The sequence below is a fragment of the Lynx canadensis genome, chromosome C2 (genome assembly GCF_007474595.2).
Source record: "Lynx canadensis isolate LIC74 chromosome C2, mLynCan4.pri.v2, whole genome shotgun sequence".
Lineage (NCBI taxonomy): Eukaryota > Metazoa > Chordata > Mammalia > Carnivora > Felidae > Lynx > Lynx canadensis.
This window is the reverse complement of record NC_044311.2, coordinates 39,116,810-39,143,473: the sequence shown is the minus strand read 5'-3', so window position 1 is coordinate 39,143,473 and position 26,664 is coordinate 39,116,810. Positions and strand designations below refer to the sequence as shown.

Genomic DNA, 26,664 nt, shown 5'->3' with positions numbered 1-26,664 from the left:
TAAAGGGTCCCTCTCTTTTTCCTTGCAATTTGTTAAACAAAACCAAGTCAGTTACCCTGTAGAATTGCCCCTGTTATAGATTTTGTTGACTGCTTGCCCATGGTAGCTTTTGACATGTTTCCTTGTGTCATGTACTTCCTATTAATAGAACTAGGGGCTTGATCAGTTTTCTTTTTTCTTTTGAGTCATAGTATAAGGGATATTAAAATAGACCAATGAGTTCAAGTCTTGTCATCTTGATGTACCCACACAAAGTTCCTCCTCAGCTTTTCAATTAATGGCTTCAGGAGTGATTGATGGCCATTGCCTAACTCTGATTAGGAATTGTGAAATGGTGATATTCTAACACTCCTGCATTTATTAACTGGAATAACTCTACATATTTTATAAATTCTTCCACTCAATTATTTGATTACCCTAGGATAAGGCAGGATGAATGCTTCTTTATCTCCAAGTAATCAGTTTCCAGAATAACTCCTTAATACCCCTCCAAAGGTGACTGAATTGGTTTATCTTTGTTTGCTATTAACATTTGGAATGCATAATTTACATATTTAAATTGTTCTGGTCCATTGTAGTTATTATCCATAATCTCTTATCCATACAGAGATTATCAAATTACTTTTGAGAAAAGATGGTGGTATTTGAGAGCTTTCCTGCTTTGGTGAGAACTGATAGGTATTACTGTTAATTTTTAGATGTGAAATGGTACCATGATTTTGTTGGAAGAGAAATGTGTTATGTCAAATCAAATAACATCTCTCAGATTTGCTCAAAATAACCTGGGGCAAGTAGGTTGGGATATAGATAAAATAAGTTTGGCCATAGGTTGCTAACTTTTGAAGTTAGTATAAAACTATAGTCAACTATTGTTCATTATGTTATTCTGTTGTATACAGTTGAAAAAATCCATAATGAAGTTTTAAAACTCCCATTTCAAGAGTAAAAGTTACCTATTATTAAAAAAGTTTACAACAGAAAACCAGGAGAAAACACACAAACTTAAGTTCAGCTCATATCCAACCAGATAGTTTCTGAAAATGATATCATGCAAGAGGAAAAAATATACATGCAAGAAGAAAAAAACTGATTACACAACCTCACTTTCCATTAAAAAAATTTTGGATATTTGAAGTTAAGAGATAGTATGAAAAGTGTGATTCTTAAAGTATTCTTTATTAAGATCATTAAAAGTTGTAGAAACAACTTTATTATTATAAAGGCACAGGGAGACAGTTCTGATAAAATATTCAAATTAAACAGTAACTTACAGTACAAAAGACAATTTTAATGCACATACAAACCCCAAATGTCTGATTCAAAAATATTTTACTGTGTCTATTAATGGGCAATGATTAAAAATATAAATTGCTGCTGTATAATAAATATCTGATAGTGAACATCTTGATAGCAAAGTGAACAAAATATTTATTGCTTTTCACATACATATTTTTCCCTGTAATTTAAAATTCCTAATTCTTTTACTATCTTCTCAATCTTTCCACATAATCTCATGGGGGAAATGGTAGTTGTAACAACTACCTCCAGTAGCAATCACTGCTGGCAGTGTTTTCTCACTTCCTGTTCTGCAATCACAATCACTTTTCCAAAGTAACATGAACGTTTGCTAAGCCACATGAAGACAACCCTCTGTGACTGGCATTCTAAAGTTTGTAATGAACACTTATCAAATATAAAAGGTGCGGTTTTGAAAATGTGTACTTTATTTGAAGTTCTGAGTAAGTGGAGAATGTTTGACAAATCATTTTACCTACTCCCCTCAAAAGTTTCCTGAAGTTGTAAAAAGTCAGCTTAGTAAAATTTCTAGCACTTAAATGTTTCTTTGAGGGCCAGTTGATACCTGTAATATATGGATGTATAAAAATTAACATAATGCAATCTATTTTATAATGGAGAGACCTTACCTTTCTCCCAGTTTTTATACTGGGATTAACATTATTGATTTCATAATGCTTTTTTGTAGCAACCCAGTTATAGATGGTACAAGCAGAATTTCTATCACAACAGTAAAATAACATGAATGCACCATCTTATCTCAATGCTATTTCAACTTAAATATCTACATTAAAGTATTTGATAATCATTGTAAAGTTACTTAACCATGTCACGTTCAGACAGTGTGTAGCAGCTAGTAATGTGCCTGGCACAGAGTTGATGGTCAATAAATAGTTGCCGAATGAATGAAAAAGAAAAGAAAAACTTGGCTTTGGTTGTGCACATTTTAATCACTTTCTGATTTAGAATAAGGTCAGTCTAGAACTAAATACTACTCCACACTACACCAAACTTTGCTGTAAGCTAAAGCAATAATTCTAAACAAATAAACAAAAAAAGGATCACCTAGGTCAGTGATAGTCAATTTACATATTGTAACTTTTTAGAATAGCCCACAAATTTCACACATTAATTTTTTATCCACATACTTAAATTTGATTAACAATGGGGTAATGGAGACCAAGTTGGGCAGACTGGCTAAACTATGCTTTTCAATAAAAATTACTAGTCCGTCAGTAAATAATGTTATAATGCCCAATTAAACTAAGATGATGACTACCATGTTAATGTCTGCGAAACTACCAATGAATATAAGGTAGGATATCTTTAAGTCACATATGATTGGAAGCAGTAGCTTAACTTTTGAACATAAAAGAATAACCAGGGAGATCTGAATGTAACAGTGACAGAGTTCTATTATTGAAAGTGTGATAAGAAGTAGTAGTAGGTGACCAATTTTAAAATCTAACCATGATACTAGATCTAACATTTCTTTGGCATATGCATTACTATCTTGGACTAGTTAGCATTTAAAAAATACTGTGTTGTTTTTTCCCTCAATCAAAATTAATGTTAAGGTGAAGATTGCTAGCATACTCTTCTTAAAGCCTTTTAAAGGACAAGATGACATTTTGCAACATATGCCAAACTTCATGTTTAGTGTACACTTATAGGCATAGAGGGATGTAACTGTTAAACAATCTTAAATGATTTCATGCAATGGTGAAACCACAGAATGTGGAGAGAAAAGTATTTACACAATAAAATATTCAGCTCTGAAAAAACAGTAAACTTGGGAATCTTGCCCTAACAGTAAATGTGTACCGCATAGCACTGAACAAAAACTAGTTCAAATTTAAATAAACAACTAGAGTAACCTGAATGTGTAAAATTTAATAAAAAACATAAAAATGGGGGTGGGGAACACCTACACATCAGAAGGAAAAAGCGGCCTATAAAACAGGCCAATCTAACTTGACATTCAAAGTAAATGCAAGAGATTCACAAAATCATGATAGTAATGCAAACTAAGTCAAATACCAAGTACCCTTTGATACACAGGCCAAAGTAACTATCAGACTCATTTCCAATAGCTTCACGATATTCATTAATCCACTCAGGCATTCAGGGGAGAGAAGCAGTCAATGATAGCTCAAGTCTCCAAAGTGTAAGAACAAACTTATTTGCAGAAGCGTCATGTAATTTTTGAAGTAATGTCTTATTTTGATGTTAACATAAGATCTATCAGTGCAACTTTATCATCTTCTGAATGTATTACTTCCAAATTTCATTTTGCCATATAGTTTTTGGTGGTTTAGTTTCAGCCAGTGCTATTCAAATGGAAAAAAGGAAAGTTCAGCATAGACTACCTCACATTGTTACTTAATTGTGCTAGATATTCACGCAGCTCTTTTGCAGCTTGGAATCTGCCATAGCGTTTCTTTGGGTTGGCACACTCATCCAGCAAGGCCTCTAGTCGGCCATCTTTGGCAATTTCACTTGGTGGATCATGAAGGAGTCCTCCAGAAGTGCCACGCCAGGTGGCATGTCTGGATAAGAGGTTCTGACAAACAGCATAATAATTGTGGTCCACAGTCGCACGAGCACAAAGAATCTCTTTCGAAAATGATAAGCAAGCCTCCTTATCACAGTCATCAAATTTGCTTTCATACCATACATCCCAATTTTCAGGTTTATCTGTGAAAGGGGGAAAAGCAGAAAGAAATACATTTTAAAAATGTTTTCATTGCTTCCCAAAATACACTTCACTAATTACCACAGTAGTATTTCTTGCTCCAATTGTATTATAATTTTAAACATTTAAATATATTAACTTATATAGAAACATTTATCAGGAGTTAGCCAACGTCAGGCCGAAAGATCAGATAAGGCCCCTACTACTTAAAGAGTTTAGTCTGGATAGAAACTTTTGACCATACAGAGGAAGTACCATACAGAGAAGTAGGACACAATGCTACAACAGTACACAGGAAGCAGTACTCCTGCCTGGGGCTACAGAAGGCTGCAGGGAGAATATCTGATTTAGGTCTTAAAACAAAAGGCTAAGTCTGAAAAGAAATGAGGGAAAACAGTAGTGTAGGCTCAGTATAGTGTGTGCAAAGGCAAGGACTTAAGGGATTGTTCCAGCTGATTCAGGAGATAAGTAGTTCACTGAGGCTAGAATGTGAGACAGCTCCTGGAGAGAAAGTATAGAAGAGCCTAGAGAAATAGGTTGAAACTTGGGTGGTCATGAACACGATTTCTTTTACAGGAAGGTAACTCTGCGGGCTCGCGAGTGGCTCAGTGGGTTCAGCATCGGACTCTTGATTTCTGCTTAGGTCATGATCTCACAATTCGTGAGTTTGAGCCTGGCATCGGGCTCTGCACTGACAGTATGGAGACTGTTTCAGATTCTCTCTCTCTCTCTCTCTCTCTCTCTCTCTCTCTCTCTCTCTCAAAATAAATACACTTAAAAGAAAAAGAAAACGTGACTCTAGAATGAAGATGGGAGGGATTAAGATGATGAGAGCAACTAATAGTCCAGATAAAAAAGCCACATTGTAGAAACGTAGGAGACAAAAATTAACAGGTAAGCTTAAGTTGAAGGTTCTAAATGGATGACAAGGTCGACAGTATTTACATAACAGGGTTAACATTTCATATGGAGAGAATAAATATAAAGTACCTATGAGGTATTCAGGTAGGCATATAATATGTGCAATTAGAAATTGACTTGAAACTTAGTACTTTAACTTTTTAATGTTTATTTATTTTTGAGAGAGAGAGAGAGAGAGAGAGAGAGAGCGCGAGCCGGGGAGGGGCAGAAAAGAGGGAGACACAGAATCTGAAACAGGTTCCAGGCTCTGAGCTGTCAGCACAGAGGCCGACTCAGGGCCCGACCTCACAAAACATGAGATCTGAGCCGAAGTCAGACACTCAGCCGACTGAGCCACCTAGGTGCCCCGAAACTTAGTACTTTGAAGTCAGAGGTACAGTACACATATTTAGAATGCATCAACATAAGAATGCTTGATGGAGCCAAGAGAAGAACTGAATTATATTGGAAAGCGTGTTGAAAGCAAAGAAAGAAACAAAGGGCAGAACCTTTGGGACTTAAGGGGTTGGTAGAGGAGAAATCAGTGAAAAAAATTCATTCAGCAAATCATTATTTGAGTGCCTACTCTATGGCAGGCAAGGGTATATACTGGCAAACAAAATAATAGATGGTTCCTGCCTTCACTGGCTTACAATCAAGTATGTGAAATGGTCATTAAATAAACATTATCATAAACAGTGGAAAATGCTCTGAAGGAAACATTTTTAACAGTAGAAAGGTTTAAGAAAGAAACAACCCTCCCTACCATTAGATACGGTGGTCAAGTATAACATTTAAGCTAAGCTTCAAAGGACAAGTAGCTACCTATTTATGGGAAAGAGGTGAGGTGAGGCATTTTAGGCAGAGGTCACTGCATTATGGGAAAGCCCAGAAGTAAAAGGTTCATTCAAGAAACCAAAAGGCCACTGTAGCTGAAGCATCAAAGGCAGTAGACAGAGGGATATTAAAAGTGATGCAGATTGGGCCCTGGTAAGAAGTTTGATTTTATTTTTTCTTTAAGTCTCTTTAACATTTCTTTTGTACACAGAGAACATAACTCAATCTTTCACTTGAAACGTTTACAAATACGTTACAAAATTTAAATAAAACATTGGTTCACCTTAAGCTCTTACATTATTTTGTAAATTGAAGTATAATTAATATACATTATTTTATTAGTTTCAGGTACAAAACATATTGACTCTTCTATATATTATCCAAAGCTCACTATGGTATGTGGTCACCAACTGTCACCATGTTATTACAATATTATTGACTATATTCCTTATGCTATACTTTTCATCCTTGTGACTTATAACTGGAAGTTTGTATTTCTTAATCCTCTTTATCAATTCTGCCCCTATCCCCTCTGACAACCATCAGTTTGTTCCCTGTATTTAAGAGTCTGGTTTTATTTTGTTTTTTACATTCCACATGTGAAATCATGGTATTTGTCTCTTTCTTCCCGAATTATTTCATTTAGCATAATGCCTTCTAAGTCCATCTTGCAAATGATAAGATCTCATCCTTTTTTATGGTTAATATTCCCTTATACACACACACACACACAACACTTGCTCTTTATCCATTCACCTTAAGTTGCTTCCATATCTTGGCTATTGTAAATAATGCTACCATAAACATAGGGGTGCATACATCTTTTCAAATTGATGTTTCTGTTTTCTTTGGAAAATACCCAGTAGTGAAATTACTGGATCAAATGGTGTTTCTATTTTTAACTTTCTAAGGAACCTCCATATTGTCTTCCACAATGGTTGCACTAATTTACATTTCCACCAATAGTCCGTGATGGTTTCCTTTTCTCCACATCCTCACCAACACTTGTTACTTCTTCTCTTTTTGTTACTAGGTATTCTGACTGGTGTGAGGTGATATCTCATTGTAGTTCTGATTTGCAATTCCCTTATGATCAGTGATGTTGAGCATCTTTTCAGATGTCTGTTGGCCATCTGCATGTCTTCTCTGGAAAAATGTCTATTCAGGTCTTCTGCTTATTTTTTAATAGGATTGTTTTTTTGGTGTTGATATTTAAGTAGGAGTTTGAATTTTACCTAAAGAACAATGGGAAGTCATTAAAAATATTGAGCGAGGGAGTGATAAGATCAGCTTTATGTTTTGAGAAAGAAACTATGTGAGTAGAAGGAAACCAAAGGACGGAAGAATTGCAGGAAGTTGTTACTTATCAGTCACTTCACGAATTTGGCAATTAGGTGGTTGCTAATGGTAATACAGGATTTTAAGTCAGGTTCTAATGGGTGGAGGCATGAATGGAGGCTGAGGGAGTAGAAACAGGAAGAGTAAACAATGTATTTAAAAACAGGTGAAAAACGCAGGGCCTTGGAAAAGTCTTAGACATATTTGTTTATGGGGAGGGAAGAGAAATTGGATTTTAAGGAAGGAGTGGGAAGCTGAAGATAACGCAACAAGTTCTCAGAGAAGGATCTACTCTGAAATAGAGAAATTAATGTGTATGGTTTTTACTAGTTTAGATAATAAAGGAAAGGACACTGCGGGAGTTGCCACAGAGAAACTTCAGTGTCCCTGTGAAAGAAAAAATAAAGATCATTTCCCAGAAAGAGGTCAGAAAAGAAGGTAAATAAATAAATATGAAATTTTGTAAAGTAGATATTTAAACAGCTTTCCTGGGTGGCTCAGTGAGTTAAGTACCCAATTTCAGTTCAGGTCATGATCTTAGGGTTCGTGAGTTCAACCCCTGCGTTGGGCTCTGTGCTGACAGCTCAGAGCCTGGAGCCTACTTCGGATTCTGTGTCTCCCTCTCTCTGACCCTCCCCTGCTCGTGCTCTCTCTCTCTCAACAATAAACGTTAAAAAAAAAAAAAAAATTAAACAGCCCTTCAATGAGACATTTCAAAAGTGGCCAGAGCTAAAGTAGCACTGGAGCAATGCTCACTATATGAATACACTTGTGTAGTTGTATTTATCCAAGCTTAGGAATTAGTTGGTATAAAACTGTGACATGTATTCCAAGAATGTCTGGATAAAAAAATTACAAGAAATTATTTTTACAAACACTGAAATGAAAATTTTGAAAGTTGAGGTAAGTTGCACAACTTTGTGAATATACTAAAAGCCACAGAACCGTACACTTTATTTTTCAATTTAATGTTTATTTTTGAGAGAGAGATGGAGTGTGAGCCAGGGAGGGGCAGAGGGAAGAAGACACAGAATCTGAAGCAGGCTCCAGGCTCTGAGCTGTCAGCACAGAGCCTGACGCTGGGCTTGAACTCAAACCAGAGATCGTGACCTGAGCCAAAGTCAGATGCTTAACTGACTGAGCCACCCAGGCACCCCTGAACTATACATTTAAAAAAGAAAAGCATGATGGAATCTGATGCGACACTCACAAATGCAGGAAGAAGTAAGTGGGGAATAAAGCACTCTAGCAGGCTGTCTACTCCCTGTGGGAGGATCTACATAGCAAGTCAAGAAATAATCAGAAAACAGTTTGGTGAGTATAGAATCAGTACAAGGTACTGGGAAAAACCAAGTATTTAACAGGATCAAGAGAAGATCGTGCAAAACCTAAGAGTCAAACTAATAAATTTTTGTTAATTTCCTGCATTTCCCAGATGCCATACATTTTTGGTCTGAGTTCATCAAAAAATCCTCATAAGACAGGAGAAGAGGGGATTAAAAATATAAGACATTCACCATAGAGCAACAATCTTTCAATTTCTTTTACTAAGTAGATTAATTACAGAGTTACAGGCTTTGTCTCTGACACTTTAAAATTCCTGTGGCATTTAATTTTCAAAACACTTCAGACAGTCTGCCCACCTATCCTATGAAAAGCTCACAAATAAATGGAGAGGAAAGTTTTGGGTAAGATGTAATAATGTCAAACCGAAGTTAGGGATCTGCAGTGCTAGAAATCATCTAACGGTTAAACAAACAAACAAAAAAAAATCACCGTTGGAACCCCACAGAACAATGGAACACAGAACATCACTGTAAGAGATCCCACAGGAAAATAAGACCTCCATGTTTACTCTGGTAGTCTGTCACTATACAAAAACTTAATTCTGCATTACACTCCTAAACCACAAACTGTAGCAGACTACATGAAAAATAGACACACACACACACACACACACACACACACACACACACACACACAGTATACCTGGACATTTGAACTCAAAGGATATTTTACTAAATATGGAGAAACTCTGACTAAAAGTACAAGTATAATAAACTAGTATGTGTTTACTGACACTGGTCAAAAAAAACAAAGAGGCAAGGCTGCCATCTAAGAAGGAAACTAAAGGTTTGTTTCATATAAATGTAAACTTTATTTTATCATAGAAAAAATCTGTACAAAAATCAAATCTAAAATTTATATACTTACTTTGTCTAATTAACCTTTTGTCGGCAACCAAAACATTTTCAGCATCCACAATGATTACCTTCCCATCTCTAGGACCAACTGCAAAATTGTCAAAGCTGACGTCCAGGAGGTAGAGTGCAAATTCAAAGTCATTGTTTGTAAGCTGCTCAGCTATTTCCATCAATTGCCAAGCGAGGTCAACTCGTTTCTCCCACGGTGCATTAAAGTAACTCCACAGTTCTTCTCCAACGTAATTTACAGCCACCATTCTTCCACAAGCTCCAAGATATTTTGCAAATGGCCAACCTTCATCAGATGGAAAACTCTACAAAAGAATTATCTTCATATTACAAAAGATCCTGATGAAGATATCCTAGGTCTACCCCACCTCCCCCGATCCTCTTAGCAGAGACTGTTACTAGGCATGCACTTGATATTTCTTATTATATTCAGGAGTTGAAGAGAAATAAAGTTGATTTCTTTTCTAATTCATAACATTACTATGGACGTAAAATCTTTTTAAATAGGTAACTTTACATTATAAAGCTAAAACAGAGTAAGTCTTGCTTATCAAAATTTCAGAACCAAAGTGATCAACAAAACATAAGCCACCTTCCTTATTACCAAATCTAGAAGTATTTACATTTTCCTTTATCTTTCTAATTTGTTTAAGTACATTCAACCATCCTTTCCTTTGAATGAACAGCACTACAGGCCTATTAGCCAGCAAGTATTTACCAGGCAGCACACACTGTGCTGTACTGGCAAGAAGAGTGAATGAACTAAACAGAGTCTTTAAAATAAAAATTTTAGAGGAGAAGACAGCAAGCAAGTAATTTTGAGTATAATAAATGTCAGTTATTAAGAAGTAGTTTAGGTCCTAAGGGAGCATTTAATAGAGGCTATACCTAGTCCACAAGCGGGCAGGGGTAGAATTTAGCAAGGGATTCACAGAAGTGTCTCTTACCCCAAGACTGGTAAAAAGCGGTCTGATATCCTATTGATGCAACCTGCACTCCAGGTACCTTTGGTCCCAAGTCAGTTATTTCCCTTCCTACTCCCCCTGTATTTTCTGTTCACCTTTAGCTCAACCTCAAAATTACTTATTATCTTAATCTTCGCAAGGTTTTCTAGGTTTTGTAATCACTGGGAAAATTAACTGGCTAAAACAAAAGTCTTCCATATTGATGAACAAGTCACTTTCAACTCAAATGTCAGGCTTTATCTAAGATACTTTCCAGTGCTAAAATGCCCAACTACAAAAATGAGCATTGTAGTGCAAAAGGATGGGAAGTAATGTTTTAAACAACTCCTTGGAAGATAACATGACTAGAGGAAGTTATGTTATGTGCCATTCCTTCAGCCTAGCATCTTTCCTTGAATTGGGGGAAAAATTGTAAGATGGTATTTACACAAACACTGCAGGGGAAACAAAGGAAAACACTGCAGAATATAAATACAGCTTACTTCTATTGCTAAAAATTGAACAATCTATGTACATTTAAAGAGCTGGAGATGAGGCCTTTCTTCTTGGACCCCTTATAAAAATAATATTAACTCTGAACTTTCATAAAAGTGAAAAAATTCAATAATATCCTTAACATTACAATGTTTGTCAACTTAAAAGCAAAAGGTTCTTAGAACTAAACATCCATAATTACCTATTTTCATTTGTGATTTCTTTCAACTGTAACTATTAATGAATAGTAACTGTACTTGTTCTTTGTGTATGTAACTTTCTTTTAAGTTTTAGTATCTGCAGTTTTGTGATAAAACACTAATTATGTAAATTAAAGATATGATAGTATGAATCTTTACATATAGTAAATGAATTGATTCAATTTTAATTCAGATCCAACATCTACTCTGATTCTTTAGCAATTAGAGGGAAGCACCCTTCTCCTCTTGTATCTGAGAATTTTTTATTTCTTATGGATACCGGGAAAAGTGACAGACTGCTCATGTCCAAAGTGAACTGCTAAATCCGATTTGCTAACCATGTGTTATTTTCAACTTTTTCTTCTCAATTTCAAAATACCTCCATGACCCTGAAAATTTACACAAATGATTACAAAAGATTTAACTGTTTCCCAGAAGTATTCATGTACAAAGTACCTGACATTAACAAAAAAAAGGAAAGCACTAAAAATTGGTAAATGGGAGATTATATACTTTTGTCCTGCAAAAAGTAAAACAAAAAGATTCCCTCATACACTATTGGTATATTATTCACATGCCATACTGTAAAACAGATACAAACATATCTTTGTGAAAATAAAATGGTCTTTGACAACAGGAGAAAAGGGAACCCTGCCAACATCTGCACATGTACAAATGCCTCCTTGTTTTTGGAGACTTTCCAACTGGCAAACGACAGTTAAATATACACTTCATTACCCAAGGCCCTCATAGAAGAGGATAAAATATATGAACAAATGTCACAGTGAGCAATTTTATATTCATACAATGATTTTTGACAATGTTAACTAAAATCCTGTTATGCCTCATTTTAAGAAGTGCACTGCAATTCTTTCACATAGCTTGCTATCTAATCTTTTGGAAGAACTTTAATAAATGAATTCACGCTACTAGTTCAGATGACATTTTTTCATTGTATAATCAAAATAGTCAGATTTCATTAATGAGAAAAGAATTCTATTGAACACACTACAGTACAAAGAAAATGCTCAAAGGAAGCCGAAATATAATTTTTATTTAAAACAATTCTGGCTTAGCATCAAATTTCCATGGTCAGAGTTTGAGAGACAAAATTTTAAGATGTTACAGAGTGGACTTGGACTTGTTAAATATATCAAGCAATGAGAAACACAAGTTCTTACTCTCTGATTCCCAAACTCCCACAGGGCAAAAACAAACACACACACACACACACACACACACACACACCAGCTAGAATAAGAAGTTTATTGCTGAGGTCCACAGGTTTTATTTTAAAACAAACCTTAAAATCAGATTTTCAAATTGCCTAGAACAACAGACACATAGTTTAAAGTAACCTGACATAAAGTGTGTGTATTTTAATAAGTTATTTACAATTGAAAAAATATGTACAAATACTTTTCATTTGAAGGAAGGAGTCTTTAAACTTGGAATGATTTAAATTCTAAGTGGACTGGAGGCACTCCAATTAATTGTTTATGGTTTTTTATCAGGTCTTAACCTACATCAAAGTGTAATATGTAAAGTCTTTAAAACTAAATATTAGTTCAAAAGTGTACAAAGTTACAAAATAGTTATAAAACTATGTATTTCCATTACTGTATTTTTTTTAAATTAAGTTGGTGAGAACCCAAGAAAACTTCTAGGAGTATTATTAGCAATGTAGAAATTAAAAATGGATATTCAAGTATTAAGACACACATGACTGATAAGATTTAAATAAATATTAAATGCCGTCACTGTTAATTTATAAAATATAAAGTATTTTGAGTATGAAACCTAAGATAAATCTCTCTCTCTCTCTCTCTCTCTCTGGTAACAGAAAACTGCAAGTTACCTCTTGCATACCTGATAAAACCCAAATACTACTAATAACAATATTACATGCATCGACAGTAGCTTAAAGCCAAAGTTACAGAAATAAGTAAACAAAACCACTGGTGACATTATATGTACATATTTGATATTAAAGATCAGAAAATGTAGATATCTTATGCTCTTTATGGTATATAACATTTTATAAAATTTGTATACTTAAAAGACAATATAATATACAAGTAGAATAATGGAATTGAAATCATAAGAGTAGCTTTAAGGTCCACCTTCACTCTGCATCTCACTAACAGTGACTGTGGCAAAGCCAAAACTTCTTAGAGCTTTAGCCTATTCCTCTGTAAAACTGGAATAATATTTGTACTACCACATATATTCATCAAGGCAACCCAAGGACCAAAAGAAAAATAGTATAAAATATACTTTGCAGATTTAATATTACTTTATGAAGAAATGCTTACCAAAACATTTTATTTTTCCTATTTATTTTATACTTCCTAAATAAATCTGCTAAATAAGAAGTCCAGATATTCATCAAGAGTTACCCTTATTTTCATATCACTTACTGAAAGGCATCTAGGAATAATGAACATCTTCCAAATACAGTCAAGAACTACCAAACTAGAAAAGCATTGTTACTGTCCTCTAGTAGTTTCTAATTTACAATGAAATATATTAATTAGTCACCAAACTTTAAGTAATGAAAAATGTGTAGGGCATCTAAAAAAACACCAAAAATACAAAAAAAATTAAAACTTGGTAACATATATACACATAAACTCAACACTGTAATTCACTTTTCATTTACAATAGTTAAGTACCACAGAATAAATTCTAAGTGCTGAAGTAATCCATCACCTATTTATTGATCAAAATCAACCATCATGATGGTTTATATGATTTATAAAGAAGATGTGAAATCTAAGAATTCTAGAGTTGTAATGTATGTGAGTTGTAAATCTAGTTTAATCTTATTAGCACAGTTTAAATGATTTGCCCAAAGTCACACAGATAAAAGGCTGATACAACCCCTCAATCCAATATCCTCCTGTTTCAGAAGTTTCCAAATTTTGGAAAGGTAACAGTGCATATATTACATACACCTATTATGCAGAGTCTGGGACATATTCTGCTGAGAAAATAACATAAGCTTACACATTCTAAGTGGGATAAATTACATAAATTATCTCATGTGCTTTCATATATATGTTTTTAATTTGACAAAACCTTTGTCAAGTTTTTAAACTGGAATTGCAGGTAAGGGACTGTAGGTTAACTCACATTCCACTGACTACTCAAGCAGCTGGAGTAAAAGAGAGTTAGGAGATTCAGTGTGGAATGAAGAGAATATAAATTTTGTATTAAAAAATTCTAGATCTAGCCTAACACCATCATGAAATGCTAAGTAAACAGTTGTAAATAAAACATAGTCCCTATTCACAGGAAGCTTTTTCAGCCAGAATTGGGAGGATGGTTGTTAAATACACATAAATTATAAACTACACAATTTGTTACAAATTACAAAGTAAGAGTAGCTGAGAAAGAGTAGAGACCTATTTCAGACTGTGTGGTAAAGAAAGGGCAGCCTCTCTAAGGAAGTGCTACTTACGCTGAAATCTAAGAATGAAAATAGTGTTAGATAGACTGGGGAGGGGGCAGTCAGAAAGTTCAAGGCACACAGTACAGACAGAAACCATCTTCTAGGAACTGAAAAAAAGGCCAAATCACCTTCAGAAAAATAAATGAGGAGGAAATGGCTTCAGGTAATAGTCTGGAGAGGAAGGAAGGGATCAAATTATGTTGGGACTTACACAATAAAACACAAACTCCTCAACATGGTCTATATGCTTTGGAAAACAACAACAACAACAACAAACAAAAAAAGGCTTAACATTCAGAAACATTGTACATACTGGAATTAAATATCCTGTGACATGTTATTCTTAACAACAACAAAAAGTTTTTACAATTAAACAAAAAAACACAAGTTTTTACAATTATCACAATACCCTTTAACAACCACTGTCCTACCAGATTACTAAGGTCATTTTATACTGTCAGAACAGTTATTTTAAAAACACATACAACATACAAATAAAACAGATTAAAATAAAGTTAACTCTAGCACTTGTGATCTATAATCTTTTTCTTTCTCCTTACATGACCAAAAGTAGGGTTTGCATACTAAATTTAAAAGACTATACTTCCTTTAATACAGGAAATAAATTATTTTAATGACATTTACTAACTCACAACATTCCATTAAAAGGAATGTAACTTTGAAGTTTACCTAAAGAGGAGATGGATTACAAGATTCACTTTGTAAAGAAGAGAATCCCTAGTACAAAGAAACTGACTTGAAAAAAAATCTATTATCAAAACATACAATCTAAAATCTATAGGTTTTCTACAGGACTGGCATTTCGGCACACACACAAATTTAAACTTGGGAATGCTTATAGAAAATGAATGTTACCAAAAGAATAGATTCAATTTGTTTCGAATTATTTTTAAAAGCCCAAATCTGAACAAAATCCCACTGTAGTAATGCATGTTATAACAGCTGTTCACAGAGATTAGTCAACTGTACTGGTGACAGACTAATGTGTTCACAGTTTTGTGAACTGTCTGGAGGGGGAACACAGTAAAATTACTGGGATAATTTAATGGTTACCTAATTTTTGCTAAAACTTCTCTGAGACTTTAGCTTCTTAATTTTATACTGCCAAATAGTGGCCAAACTCCATTGTAAATAGTATAGAATCTTAATAATCTCAAGATTTTCAAGTTAAGAATATGTTCTATTTACTTCATTAAGTAACTTTTCCTTAAGTTTTTATTTACTAATTTTGAGAGAGAGAGAAAGAGAGCATGTGGCGGGGAGAGAGGCAGAGTGAGAGGGAGAGAGAGGACCCTAAGCAGGCTCCACGATCTCAGCACAGAGTCTAATGCAGGGATCAAACCCATGAACCATGAGATCATTAACTACCTGAGTCGAAATCAACAGTCGGACGCTTTACTGACTGAACCACCCAAGCACCCCTAAATAATTTTCTGAATGCCATCTTCTACCCACCTCGAATTCCAACAATATTAAGCAATGCCTTTAAAATACCAAAGTTATGTTATTTCACTGAATATCATGTCAACAGCTATTTCCAAAATTGGAAACTAATGTCAAAATGCATCAACAAAAAATTTGTATAAGTTTAATAGAAATTAATAGTCTAAGATGAATAAATACACTCTCCGTACCAAAACAAAAAAAACAAACCCACTTGGCCACATATTTTAAATATGCGTAAATTTACTAGTTTCAACTGATGTTTTCTTAACTACTGTCACAATCAGAAAGTGTGATTCACATTTCTAAGTTGAAATACGTATCTATAAACACCATACTCAAACACTGACTTCTAATAAGACAAAATTTCCAAGAAAGAAAAAGAATATAATAAGCTTCTTTTGGTTAGACCTAATGCCTGGTTTTAGATTTGTGTTTCTGTTGTTGCTTTAAACTCAATAAAGAAAACAAAACTCTTGGTTCCCCTACCCCAAAGCCTGGGGTTCCTCATCATCATAAAGAATTACTCTCTAGTTAGTTGCTCAGACCAAAATCCCAGGAGATAGACTTTATTTTTCTGTTCCATCACACCTTACCCATCAGGAAGTCATTTGAGCTACTTCTCCAAAATATATCGGTTCTGTCATTTTTATAACCTTCATCGCAACCATCTTAATCCAAACCACCATGCTCTCCCCAAAACTTGTGCAAAAGCTTTTCAGATTTCTCTTACCCCATACATCCCATTCTCCACAAACCAAGCCCTACTCAAAACACTTCTATTGTTTCACATTGCTCTGAAATAAAATCCTAAACTCCTTTAGCAAGGTTACAAGGCTGTATAGGATATGATCCTTGTCTCCCTCTATGATCTTCTATTCTACCATGCTTTCCTACTCCCATGCTCTTTACTCCTCTGGATTTGCAATATCTCTTGTTCAAAAACACTGCCCTCAAATCTTTGCACCACTGGCTTTTTCTCCCATTATTCACACCTCAGCTAACCTGTCATTTTTCCTGACCACCCAATTTAGAATATTCTATCCCCAATCCAATTCTCCATCACAAGAGTCTGCTTTATTTTTGTAGTATGTAAAATCTGAAATTACCTTGTTTTTTGTTTGCTGTCTACACCTAGTGCCCCAGAACACAAAGGCTGCACAAACTGTGACCTGGCCTGCCATCTTCACTGTACCCTAAATGTATATAGATCAGTTCCTGGAACTACTGAGCAATGCCACAGAATTCCTGGCAGATCTTTTCACCTCATAGTTAAAACTCCAAGTGTGCATGAGAAAGGCAAAATATGGAGACCCTGAGGCAACATACCTACCTCAGATAATAGATCTTTTTTTTTTTTTTTAAATCTGTTTTAATGTTTATTTTTGAGAGAGACAGAGCACAAGCTGGGGAGGAGCAGGCAAAGAGGGAGACACAATACAAAGCAGGCTGCAGGCTCTGAGCTGTCAGCACAGAGCCCTACACAGGGCTCTAACTCATGAACCTGAAGATCATGACCTGAGCCAAAGTCAGAAGCTTAACTGACTGAGCCACCCAGGCGCCCCCATGATGATAGATGGATCTTCTAAGATTCTGTCTCAGAGTCTAAGAAATTAGACCAGACCTAACCTTTATTTCTAAAATTATCATTTAGTTTCTGTACTATTTAGAATTATTAACCTGTAATAACTTACAGAGAACAAGTGAACTTTTGCTTTATATTACTGAATCTTTATCTAAACCCTATTTCTTACAACAGTCTTTCTGTTTCATCGGGGACAAATCCCTAACCCTCCTTTTAATTACTACTCAAAAAATACCTATAGCCTAAAGCTGCTACAGAGGTATTTAAGATGTGTATATATGCAAATAAGGTAACATTTTGAAAGTTTGTCAAAGGAAGAGTAAAATGTGTATTTCTAAGATATCAACATAACGTACTAAAGAACTTTTCAACTACTACACCTATCTAAAAATGAAATGAGTTGATTTGCAAAGTAGTAACATATTGTAAAAAACTTTACAATTAAAGACATTTTGTGTATTTTACTGAATAGTTGCATCTCCTTTAATCTTTAAAACAATCTTGTTAGATAACTGTTATAATTCCTATTTTTTTCATTAAAAAACCGAGGCTCTAAAACTTTAAGTGACCATTCAATAGCTTTGAGGTAGTAGAGAATGCTATCACAATACTGCCCCTACCGCTCCTCTCATCCCCCCTGACCCCAACCACAGACTAAATCCCATTTATCCTTTAGAACTCAATTTCTCTGTGAAATTTTTCCTGGTATCCACTCCTATAAAGATACGTTAAGATGTCCCTCCCTAAACGAGTCATTTGACAGAGCGCAGGCACCTTTTTTTTTTTTTTTGGTAGGGCTTATAATGCTATAGTGATTGTAATATCCATTTATTTACATACCTCCTACATAGTAAGTTACCTGCTGCCTAGACAGATCCTTTGAATCCAGGTATCTTATAACTGACTATTTACCAAATGAACAAATAAAATCCAGTTCTACAAGTCCAAAGAGCTTCCAGGCATTTCAAAGATAACTCCCTATCAAGAATCAATTTTAGTAAGGACATACAAATTGGATAAGAGATTTGATTACATAATTTCAAACCTTTCAGGGTCTATGACTGGGATGTGTAACCATCCACATCTTACAGTAGTAATTTACAATTATTTACTAACGTTCATTATAAGTGCAGGGAAAATGCAGGGCTTATATTCTAAGGTAGTAGTTTTATACATAATGAATGGAAAGTTAAGAAAGAAAAAATGTCAGCATTCTGTGAAGTTAGCAGTAATGACTGCAACACAGGAAGTAGGCCAGAGACCATAAACCAGAAAAACAAAATAAAAACCAGTCTGATGATCCGCTAAGAAACTGACTACCCATGCCTAGAAAGAAGACCCCAAAAAGTAAGCTTATCTATTCCCTAACATGTGAGGAGTATGTGCTGATCCATGTGGTGGAAATATGAAGGGAAATAGTTGGAAGATCAGACAAAAGTACAGAAAGGACCTCAGAATTAATAATGGTGAGAAGATATGAATAAATTCAGAAAATAGGCCAGTGGAGCAAAATTATTTTGCTCCACTGATCTGGAAGTGGTGCTTTCCTAAGAGTGACTGCCTGTTTCTATGGGCGTTCCAAAATAAAAGTCTCTTTTTGGATGAGAGGTAGACAGAATTATTTTATTATTTCAGTTTTTTCATCAAGTGTTGATGCAACCTCTGAGAAAAAAAAAAGCAGAAAAACAATAAAACCTCTAGATTTAAGGTTATGAATTAGATAAAAAAGTGCTCTATTTAGAACTACCTAGTCAGAAACATCTCTGAACAATAAATCTGGGAATGCAGTTACCACAATTGTATCTGGTAGGAGAGAAGTAGGTGGCTCCCTAAGCTATTACTTGGCAAAGAAACTCCTGAGACAGTCTGGAACATCCTTTCAAAACTTTGCTACTGCCCCACAAGACACTAGGCTACATTTAGCTCCGTGTTTTTTTCCTTTAAAGGCAATCTTTGTTTTTGTTCATTTTGTTTGAAACTGATTGTGGCTATGTAAAAATTGGGGAGGAAGGCAAGCTTGAAACAGGGTTCTCCAACCTGGTCTTCTCATAGCCTCTTACCAGGAAGGGACCAAGCACCAAAACCCCCAATCCTCTTTTAGAAGTTTAAAATTACCAGTTAAAGTCAAGCTTAGAAAAGAAGTAGAAAAAGAATAATTTTTCAAATCAAGAGTGTGAGACTCACAGTTATTGAGGCTAAAAAGGAAAAGGACCTACTCCAATAGCCTCATTTTGTAGGTAAGCGAGTCCCATAAAGAAGTTTATCAATTTGTCCAAAGTAAGACAGTTGGTTAAATGACCATAATCTTTTGTTTACTTCAAAAACTGTATATTAGGCAGTACACATTAAAAATATTTTTCCTTTAAGAAGGATTTGTTAAGGACAAAATAACATTCACTCAAAGTTTTCTGTAAAAATTCATCCTGTAATATAGGAATGGACTAAATATAAATAAGTAATGGCTTATAGTCTAATAACTACCTTTAAAGTGATCCATATTCCAACCAAACTTCAAACCAACTGGTCAAATACACTAGATACAGTTACTTTCACCTTATTTAATGTCTAATATTTATTGAGTGCTTACTAGGCATGTGGCACTATATAATGTGTTTCGCATGTATTATTATGTCATGTACAAGAATTGAAATAAAAGTTAAAAACCCACACTGTAAGTGACAGTTACATACTGTAAAAATTAAGGAACTCCTATTAAACCCATGATGCAGGAAATTTAGGAAAAAGTTCTACAAATGTAGTGAAACAAATTTCCATTTCCTTCATACTACACAAACATGAGCTTTCTTTATTTCTGTAAGTAAGACTATCATCACTATCTCTAGGTCAAGTCAGGTATACAGTTTGGGCTTCAGGAAATCCAGACAGCATTTTTCTTTAACAAACACACAGCTTCTATAAACTCAAGAATAGGGAACTACAAATATTGGTAGAAAATTTACCAAGAAAATAACAGAAAACATCTTGCCATCTTGCCAAACACTTTTAACATCTTGATTTTCCAATATTCCAAGAATGCTATTAACAATATAGAATAAACTGGGGTGCCTGGGTGTCCGACTTCAGCTCAGGTCATGATCTCACAGCTTGAAGGCTCGTGGGTTCCAGCCCTGCGTCGGGCTCTGTGCTGACAGCTCAGACCCTAGAGCCTGGAGCCTGCTTCTGATTCTGTGTCTCCCTCTCTCTCTGCCCCTCCCCTGCTCATGCTCTGTCTCTTTCTCTCTCAAAAATAAATAAACATTAAAAAAATTAATAAAAAAATATAGAATAAATAATTCCCTCCCTCCATTTTTTTTTCCACTCTCCATTTTTCCTCTCTCCATTCTTTTCTGTGAAAAGAAAAAGTATCAGAGTAGAAGATAAAGGTTCTAGCATTTTGTTACTTGATGTTCACAAAATTTTTTTGGAAGATGATAATCCTATGGCTGAAAACCTTCCTTTGAACTAGATAAGCTGCTGTAAGGGCTAGTAAAGCTATCCAACAATAAGAAGGGAGTTGTACTTTCATACTATTTCATACTGGGAAGGCTGTGTTACAAATCTATATAGCCTTACATACATAAGGTATGAGTGTAATAAGTCTTACAGACTTTTAATACCTTTCATGTCTTCTTTCAAGGCATAATAGAAAATTCAATTTGTTTCTTAACTTCAGAAGAGGCGATTTTTAATGGGCTAAATTTACATACATGTTTTGGTTCAAATATTTATTTTGGAAGCATGTTTACCACACTGGAACTTTTGTTAAGAGCAGTTTGATGAAGTCAGTTCAAAATACTTGTTTTTCTCCAAAGTAGTTTTTGGACAATATAAGAAAAATCTAATTTGTGACCAACTGTCCAAAAATTCAATAAGTAGCTCCCTCTCCTGGAAAAAAAAAAAAAAATGTGAGCTCCTCTTCATGCTGTAAAATACATGCTTGGATCTTTAAAAATATTTTTTAAAATACATGAACCAAAAAGTACATCTATACAGCCAAATTTTCTATCATTATTAATACCACATACTATCATAAATGGCTATTAAGTTTTATAGAAACTATATAAATACTAAAATTGTACTTGTTTGTCTAGTTAACAGAAAGTAATTAAACATGATTGACTTAGTATGTAACAATCTTTGTACCTAATCACAGAATTTTAAGACTCCTTTCACTGTAGTGGTTTTATACCATTATCAAACCTTAATTACATTGTTCATACTTCTTAACTCACTATTTTTTTCCAAAAGAGGAAAGGGTTCTATAAAGAAAGTAGCAGCTCTAGGAAAATTTCTTATTTAAAAATAAATCTTATTCAACTTGCTTGTCATCGTGTTAAAAAAAAAAACAAAACAATATGAATGACTGGTATTAAGGACCTCAAATTTATATTTCTCATATCACTCAATAGTTAGAGAGCTAGGTTGCCTGAATTTAAAATGCAAATACAAAAGTCAAAATTAACAATGTTGATAAGTACATGTCCTCACATACTAAAAACAAACTCTTATCCCATAACCTATCTCTCACCCACCCACCAGATCAGAGCAATTGTGTCACGAGGTTTAAATTACAAGAACACAACTGATTTTTTTAAAGTTGTTTATCGCTAAAGATGAAAACAGAGAAAGAGTTAAGTTTGAGGGAAGAGTTAATCAGAAAACAAGATACAAGCACACTTGGCTATCTCAACTATAAAATAAACTGAAAATGTCAAGACAACTTCAAAATTCAAAAAATGTAAGCTTCTCATATAAAGCAGATTTACCATAGTGCAAAATGAATGCCAAGAGATTTTTATAAAGCAGTGGATAATGTTATTAAAACATTAGTCCTAGTATTTGTTGATTCTAATACATCAATACTCATAATTACCTGATAAAAATCTTTCAACAGGCACCCTCTATTACAAGTGAGAAAATGTGTACTAAGATAGCTCCTTACTAAATCTTGACAGACTATCTGCAAATACACTGCTGAAGCTTTCTACAAGGACCAACATTCCTAATATAAACATCTCCTTTCTAATATAAACATCTATTTCTCAAAGAAAAAAGATAAATGAAAAAAAAGTTTCAAATCAAATGTATACAAATGAGGACTTAAGCTTCACAGGCTGACTGCTTTTATTGAAATTATTTGGTAAAATAATTTCTTGCAGGGAAGTTTACCCTCTAAATTTTATATACCATTCATTGCTAAAGAGAGCAGTGTTTAATATACAATCTGTACTTTCTATGTGACTCGTTACATACATCCTATGACAGCTTAAAATTTACGAACACTCACACTAAAGTCTTGAGGCAAAGTATTTACTTCGTGTTAAAATTACTTGGCTGAACTAATTAAACGAAGCTGGTTTCTCTTAGGTAAGTTGGGTGATGGAGAACTTGAGAAAATATAAATGAATACTATATATTCCTATTCACGCGCTTCAGATTAAAAAAACAAAAGAAAACCAAGAATCCTGTACAACCACACCCCCCACTAGTGACATTCTCAGCAGAACAGAAAGAGAATGAAGCATAACAAAGTTACTTGTGATTAATTTTAAGTTATCCTCCCCACCCTGTATTTGATAAACAGCAAAACAGGCATGGAAAAGGAGCAAGGTAACTTTCCTGCAATTACAGGAGGGATCACAATCCCACATTAGTCACCACTATCCAAGGACACCGCACTGAAGCTGGGTGGGAATGTGTAGAAACTCAGGAACTACTCCAATGGTCAACAGTTTTTCGGGTTTTGTTTTCTCTTTTTGCGGTCACCAGTAAGAAGATGCCAACCTACTCACCCCTAAAATGTACGTTTGTTTTCAAAATAAAGTCGCGTGAGAGCCAATAACTCAACTAGACCAGAGGTGAGAATCTCCTTCCCCTGTTTCTCACCCTGGCCTAACATGTCATCTTCTTCCTGCAGTCAAATTACTACATGAATACGGCAGGTCACAGAATCAGGATGAAAATGTCGGTATTGGCCTCAAACCCTCCCAGTCCAAGTCCAAAGATGCCTTACTTTCTCCCCTTCCTAGTCCCACTCAAAGCACGATTTATGGATTAACCTCATCCCTGACCGCAGGCTCCATTCCCCAGCTTTTCCTCAAATTAGCTGCCACATAAATGAGTTAAAGAATAAAACAAAGACTTTGGGGGCGAAGTTAGACCAGCCACAAAGAGTACTGAAGAGGAGAGCAAACGCGGTACAGAAACACTTGAGAAGAACTAAGAAAGATCCAAGGGCTCATGAACAGACTGTGCCGTGGAAGCGCAAACCCCGGCTGATAAAAGCAGAAAGGCTGGGAGAAGAGCCCAAGGAAACTCACAAGAGAGACATTTTGGGAACGTACAAGACGCGCTCCCTCTGGTGTTTAAAGGATCCGCAGTCAAATCCAAGATGCGCTCGAGTCTAGGTGCCAAGAGCAGACTCTCCACCAGCCAGGTCGCCCTCCGCAATCCGACACAGTGCCCAAGGGTCCCCCAGGGCCTCCCCCTTCCCACGCCCGCAGGCTGGCCCAGCCGGGCCGGGTCCAAACTGGGCAACGAGCGCGGGTGTAGCCACTTCTCCGACTCCAGTTCGCCCGCGCTGCCCTTCCCGGCAGGACGCCCCCCTCCCGGGCTCCGCGCCTACCTGTAGCACCAGCGGCTCGGGGTTGAAGGCCAGGGTCAGCAGCAGTTGCATACGCTCCGAGTCCTTGAGGTTGCGCAGCAGGAAGCTGCCCGAGTCCTTGGTCTCCGCGTAGCGGCGCACCAAGCGATCGAGCAGGCGCTGCGAGGGGCAGTGCACCAGGTCGGACCAGCCCTCCACCGCCTCCGGCGTGAGCAGCCGCACGTCGCCGTTGAGGCGCGCGAACTCGGTGCGGGGCATGGCCTGGAGCAGGTCGCAGCGGGGTCGGCCGGTGGCCCGTTTGCAGATGCTCTGGTCGAGCTGCGCCAGCTCGCGCTGCGAGCCGAGGCGCTTGAGCACCACTCGGCGGCGGCCGCCCTCGCGGGGCTCGCCGTACTGCGCGAAGTAGACGTTCTTCACGTTGAGGAAGTCCAGCAGGCGCAAGCGGCCCCACGCCTCGAACACCACCTGTCCGTTGAGGAAGCGGCGGCACCAGCTCGTGCCGAAGCACGCCGGGCACTTATTGAGCTGCAGGAAGCGCCGGTCGGCCAGCTCGTTGCGCTGCCAGGAGGCGAGCAGCGACGGCGAGTGCAGCACCATCAGCACCAACAGGCTGCCCAGCGCCGCCAGCTTCAGCGAGCGGGACAGGCGGCCCAGCTTCGGGGGCACCAGGCGCCACATCCCGCCCGCCGCCCGTCCACACGCACCCGGAGGGCGAGGGCACCCCCGTGGGCGCCCCCGCCGCGCCGAAACCCGAAGAGCGACCGGCTGGGGCCCCCGGGCGAGAGAAGGAGCGAGGTCGCGGGCTGGGGCAGGAGGCGGAGTAGGTGTGTAAGAGAGAAAGACGGGGAGCGGGAAGGAGCCGACCAAAGCAGGCTGCGACTTCTTCCAGTCACTAGAGTCCACAACTCTCGAGCTCCCTCCTCCGAGCTCCCCGCCCTCCGACTCCGGCGGCGCCTCCTTCACGCCAACCAAGTTATAGAGGAGCGGGAGGGGGAGGGAGCGCGGGGACCCGACGGCCGCGCGTCCGCGCACGCGCACTGTTCGCTCGGGGGCGCGAGAGCTGCGGCGGCGGCCGCCTGTGGGGCGAGCGGGGTCTCTGAGGAGAGGGAAGGAGGGACTCACGGAAGGGGAAGAGAAGCTGGAATGTCTCACAGCGAAAAGTAGCAACAGTGTAGGAAGGTGGGAAGGATGAGGTGCCCGCGCGTCCCTGACGCCTCACGCCCCGATTCGTACGCGCCGGCTCTCCAGAGAGGGAGAGGGGGCCAGGGGGCGGGGCTGGTGGGGCGGAGCGAGCGCGTCGCGCACCGCCCGGAAAGCGTAAGCGCGAGCCCGCGGGGGTGGCTTTGGGGGCCGGCTCCTTGGGGGCGGAGCTCGAGCTTTTGGAGGAGGGATAGCTGGTGAGATCTGGTGGTAAAATGACTTTTAGTTAACGGTTAACCTCTTGTGATTGTTGAGTTTTACTGGGGCCTCTCTTTTGCCATCATGGAAACGGTCCTGTAAGAGGGGCCAAAAGAAAAAAAGAATTGCAGAATTGCCACCCCATCACTCACCGGACTGCTCACGCCGGGCGGAGGCAGAGGGGGCGGGGCAACGTGCTCCTCGCCTGTGACAAGGGTGGGTAGCGCGCCTGGGGGCGGGGCGAGACAAGGCACGCCTGGCGGGAGATCGCGTCTCTTAAGGCCAGCGCGCTCTAGGTCGGGGGCGGGCTTGCGGTGAAAACGTGGGAAAGGCGTGAGTTGTTGGCTGACGGTTTGGGGACCGCGTCTTTGGCGTCTGTTATTATCTGTGGAGGCATCTTAAATTTCCTAAGCGGGTACGGAAAAAACGAAGTTAAAGTGTGATGGAGAGGGAACCGACGCGGCCTGGTGTCGCCGGGAGTTCTGCCCTAACTACTGCGAAGAATCGGGGATGAGCAGTTGGCATGTTTGCCTTGCTGCCCGCCTGTTTTCACAGCCCGGCCCTAAAGCCGTTTTTTCCGGCTCAGAGAAGTGAATTTCCCGGCGCCGTCCGTGAGGAGCGGGCTGGTGCTTCAGGCCCACCCATCCCCCCCCGGCTCCGCCCCTCCGCGTCCCCGGGCCCGGGCCTGCCCCGCGGTCTACGACGCGTTGCTGTGGCGGTAGCCATGGGGACTCGGGGCTGTCTGGCGCTCCACACAGGCGCTTTGGCTCAGATTCACGCCACGACTGCAAAACTAACTCGGAAATGCTGAACTATATAGCGCCTTGTTTTGGTATAAGTTTTAGGGGACCCGGGCTCTTTAGCAGTAGCTGAAAATACAGAACCCTTTTCAGCTTAAGCGCTCGAATAGTTAACATGGGGAGTAGTTCTGAGAAAAAGGTGGCTCCTGATACGGTATTAAAAATCTGAGGCTTTACTGAATTCACTTCAGGGATTGAACAATGATTTTTAGAAGACGCTGGTAACTGTCATGTATAGATAAACTCTACAAGGGCTTAATAAGAAACCTCTGTTCTGGATTATCAAATTTACTTCACTGTATCGTCCTCAACAGTTACTTGATTGCAATAAAAGAAGCCATCCTCTTGCAAAGTACTGTTGAGTTTAATGTACTGTCCTTCCTGATATAAGAATTCAATATTCAACATAGATGGGATTTTTAAATGATACTACATTGAATA

At 37.8% G+C, this 26,664-nt stretch overlaps 1 protein-coding gene across 1 annotated transcript; it reads right to left on the bottom strand.

Annotated features, from left to right (window-relative positions):
* Positions 1-1,155: 1,155 nt before the first annotated feature.
* DIPK2A (divergent protein kinase domain 2A) lies at positions 1,156-25,277 on the bottom strand. Its single transcript, XM_030330600.1, has 3 exons — positions 24,047-25,277; positions 9,281-9,584; positions 1,156-3,993 (listed from the first exon to the last, which is right to left on the bottom strand). Exons 1-3 carry the CDS (start codon positions 24,701-24,703, stop codon positions 3,662-3,664), a joined length of 1,293 nt encoding a protein of 430 aa, XP_030186460.1. The 5' UTR covers positions 24,704-25,277; the 3' UTR covers positions 1,156-3,661.
* Positions 25,278-26,664: the final 1,387 nt, after the last annotated feature.

What these genes read in the sequence shown, in the direction of transcription:
- DIPK2A (XM_030330600.1), bottom strand. Translation starts at nt 24,703, where the DNA reads ATGTGGCGCCTGGTGCCCCCGAAGCTGGGCCGCCTGTCCCGCTCGCTG. An exon ending in CCGAGCCGCTGGTGCTACAG is followed by an intron (nt 9,585 to 24,046) that starts GTAGGCGCGGAG and finishes ATTCTTTTGTAG; the next exon opens with AGTTTTCCATCTGATGAAGG. An exon ending in CAAAAGGTTAATTAGACAAA is followed by an intron (nt 3,994 to 9,280) that starts GTAAGTATATAA and finishes CCCCTTTCACAG; the next exon opens with ATAAACCTGAAAATTGGGAT.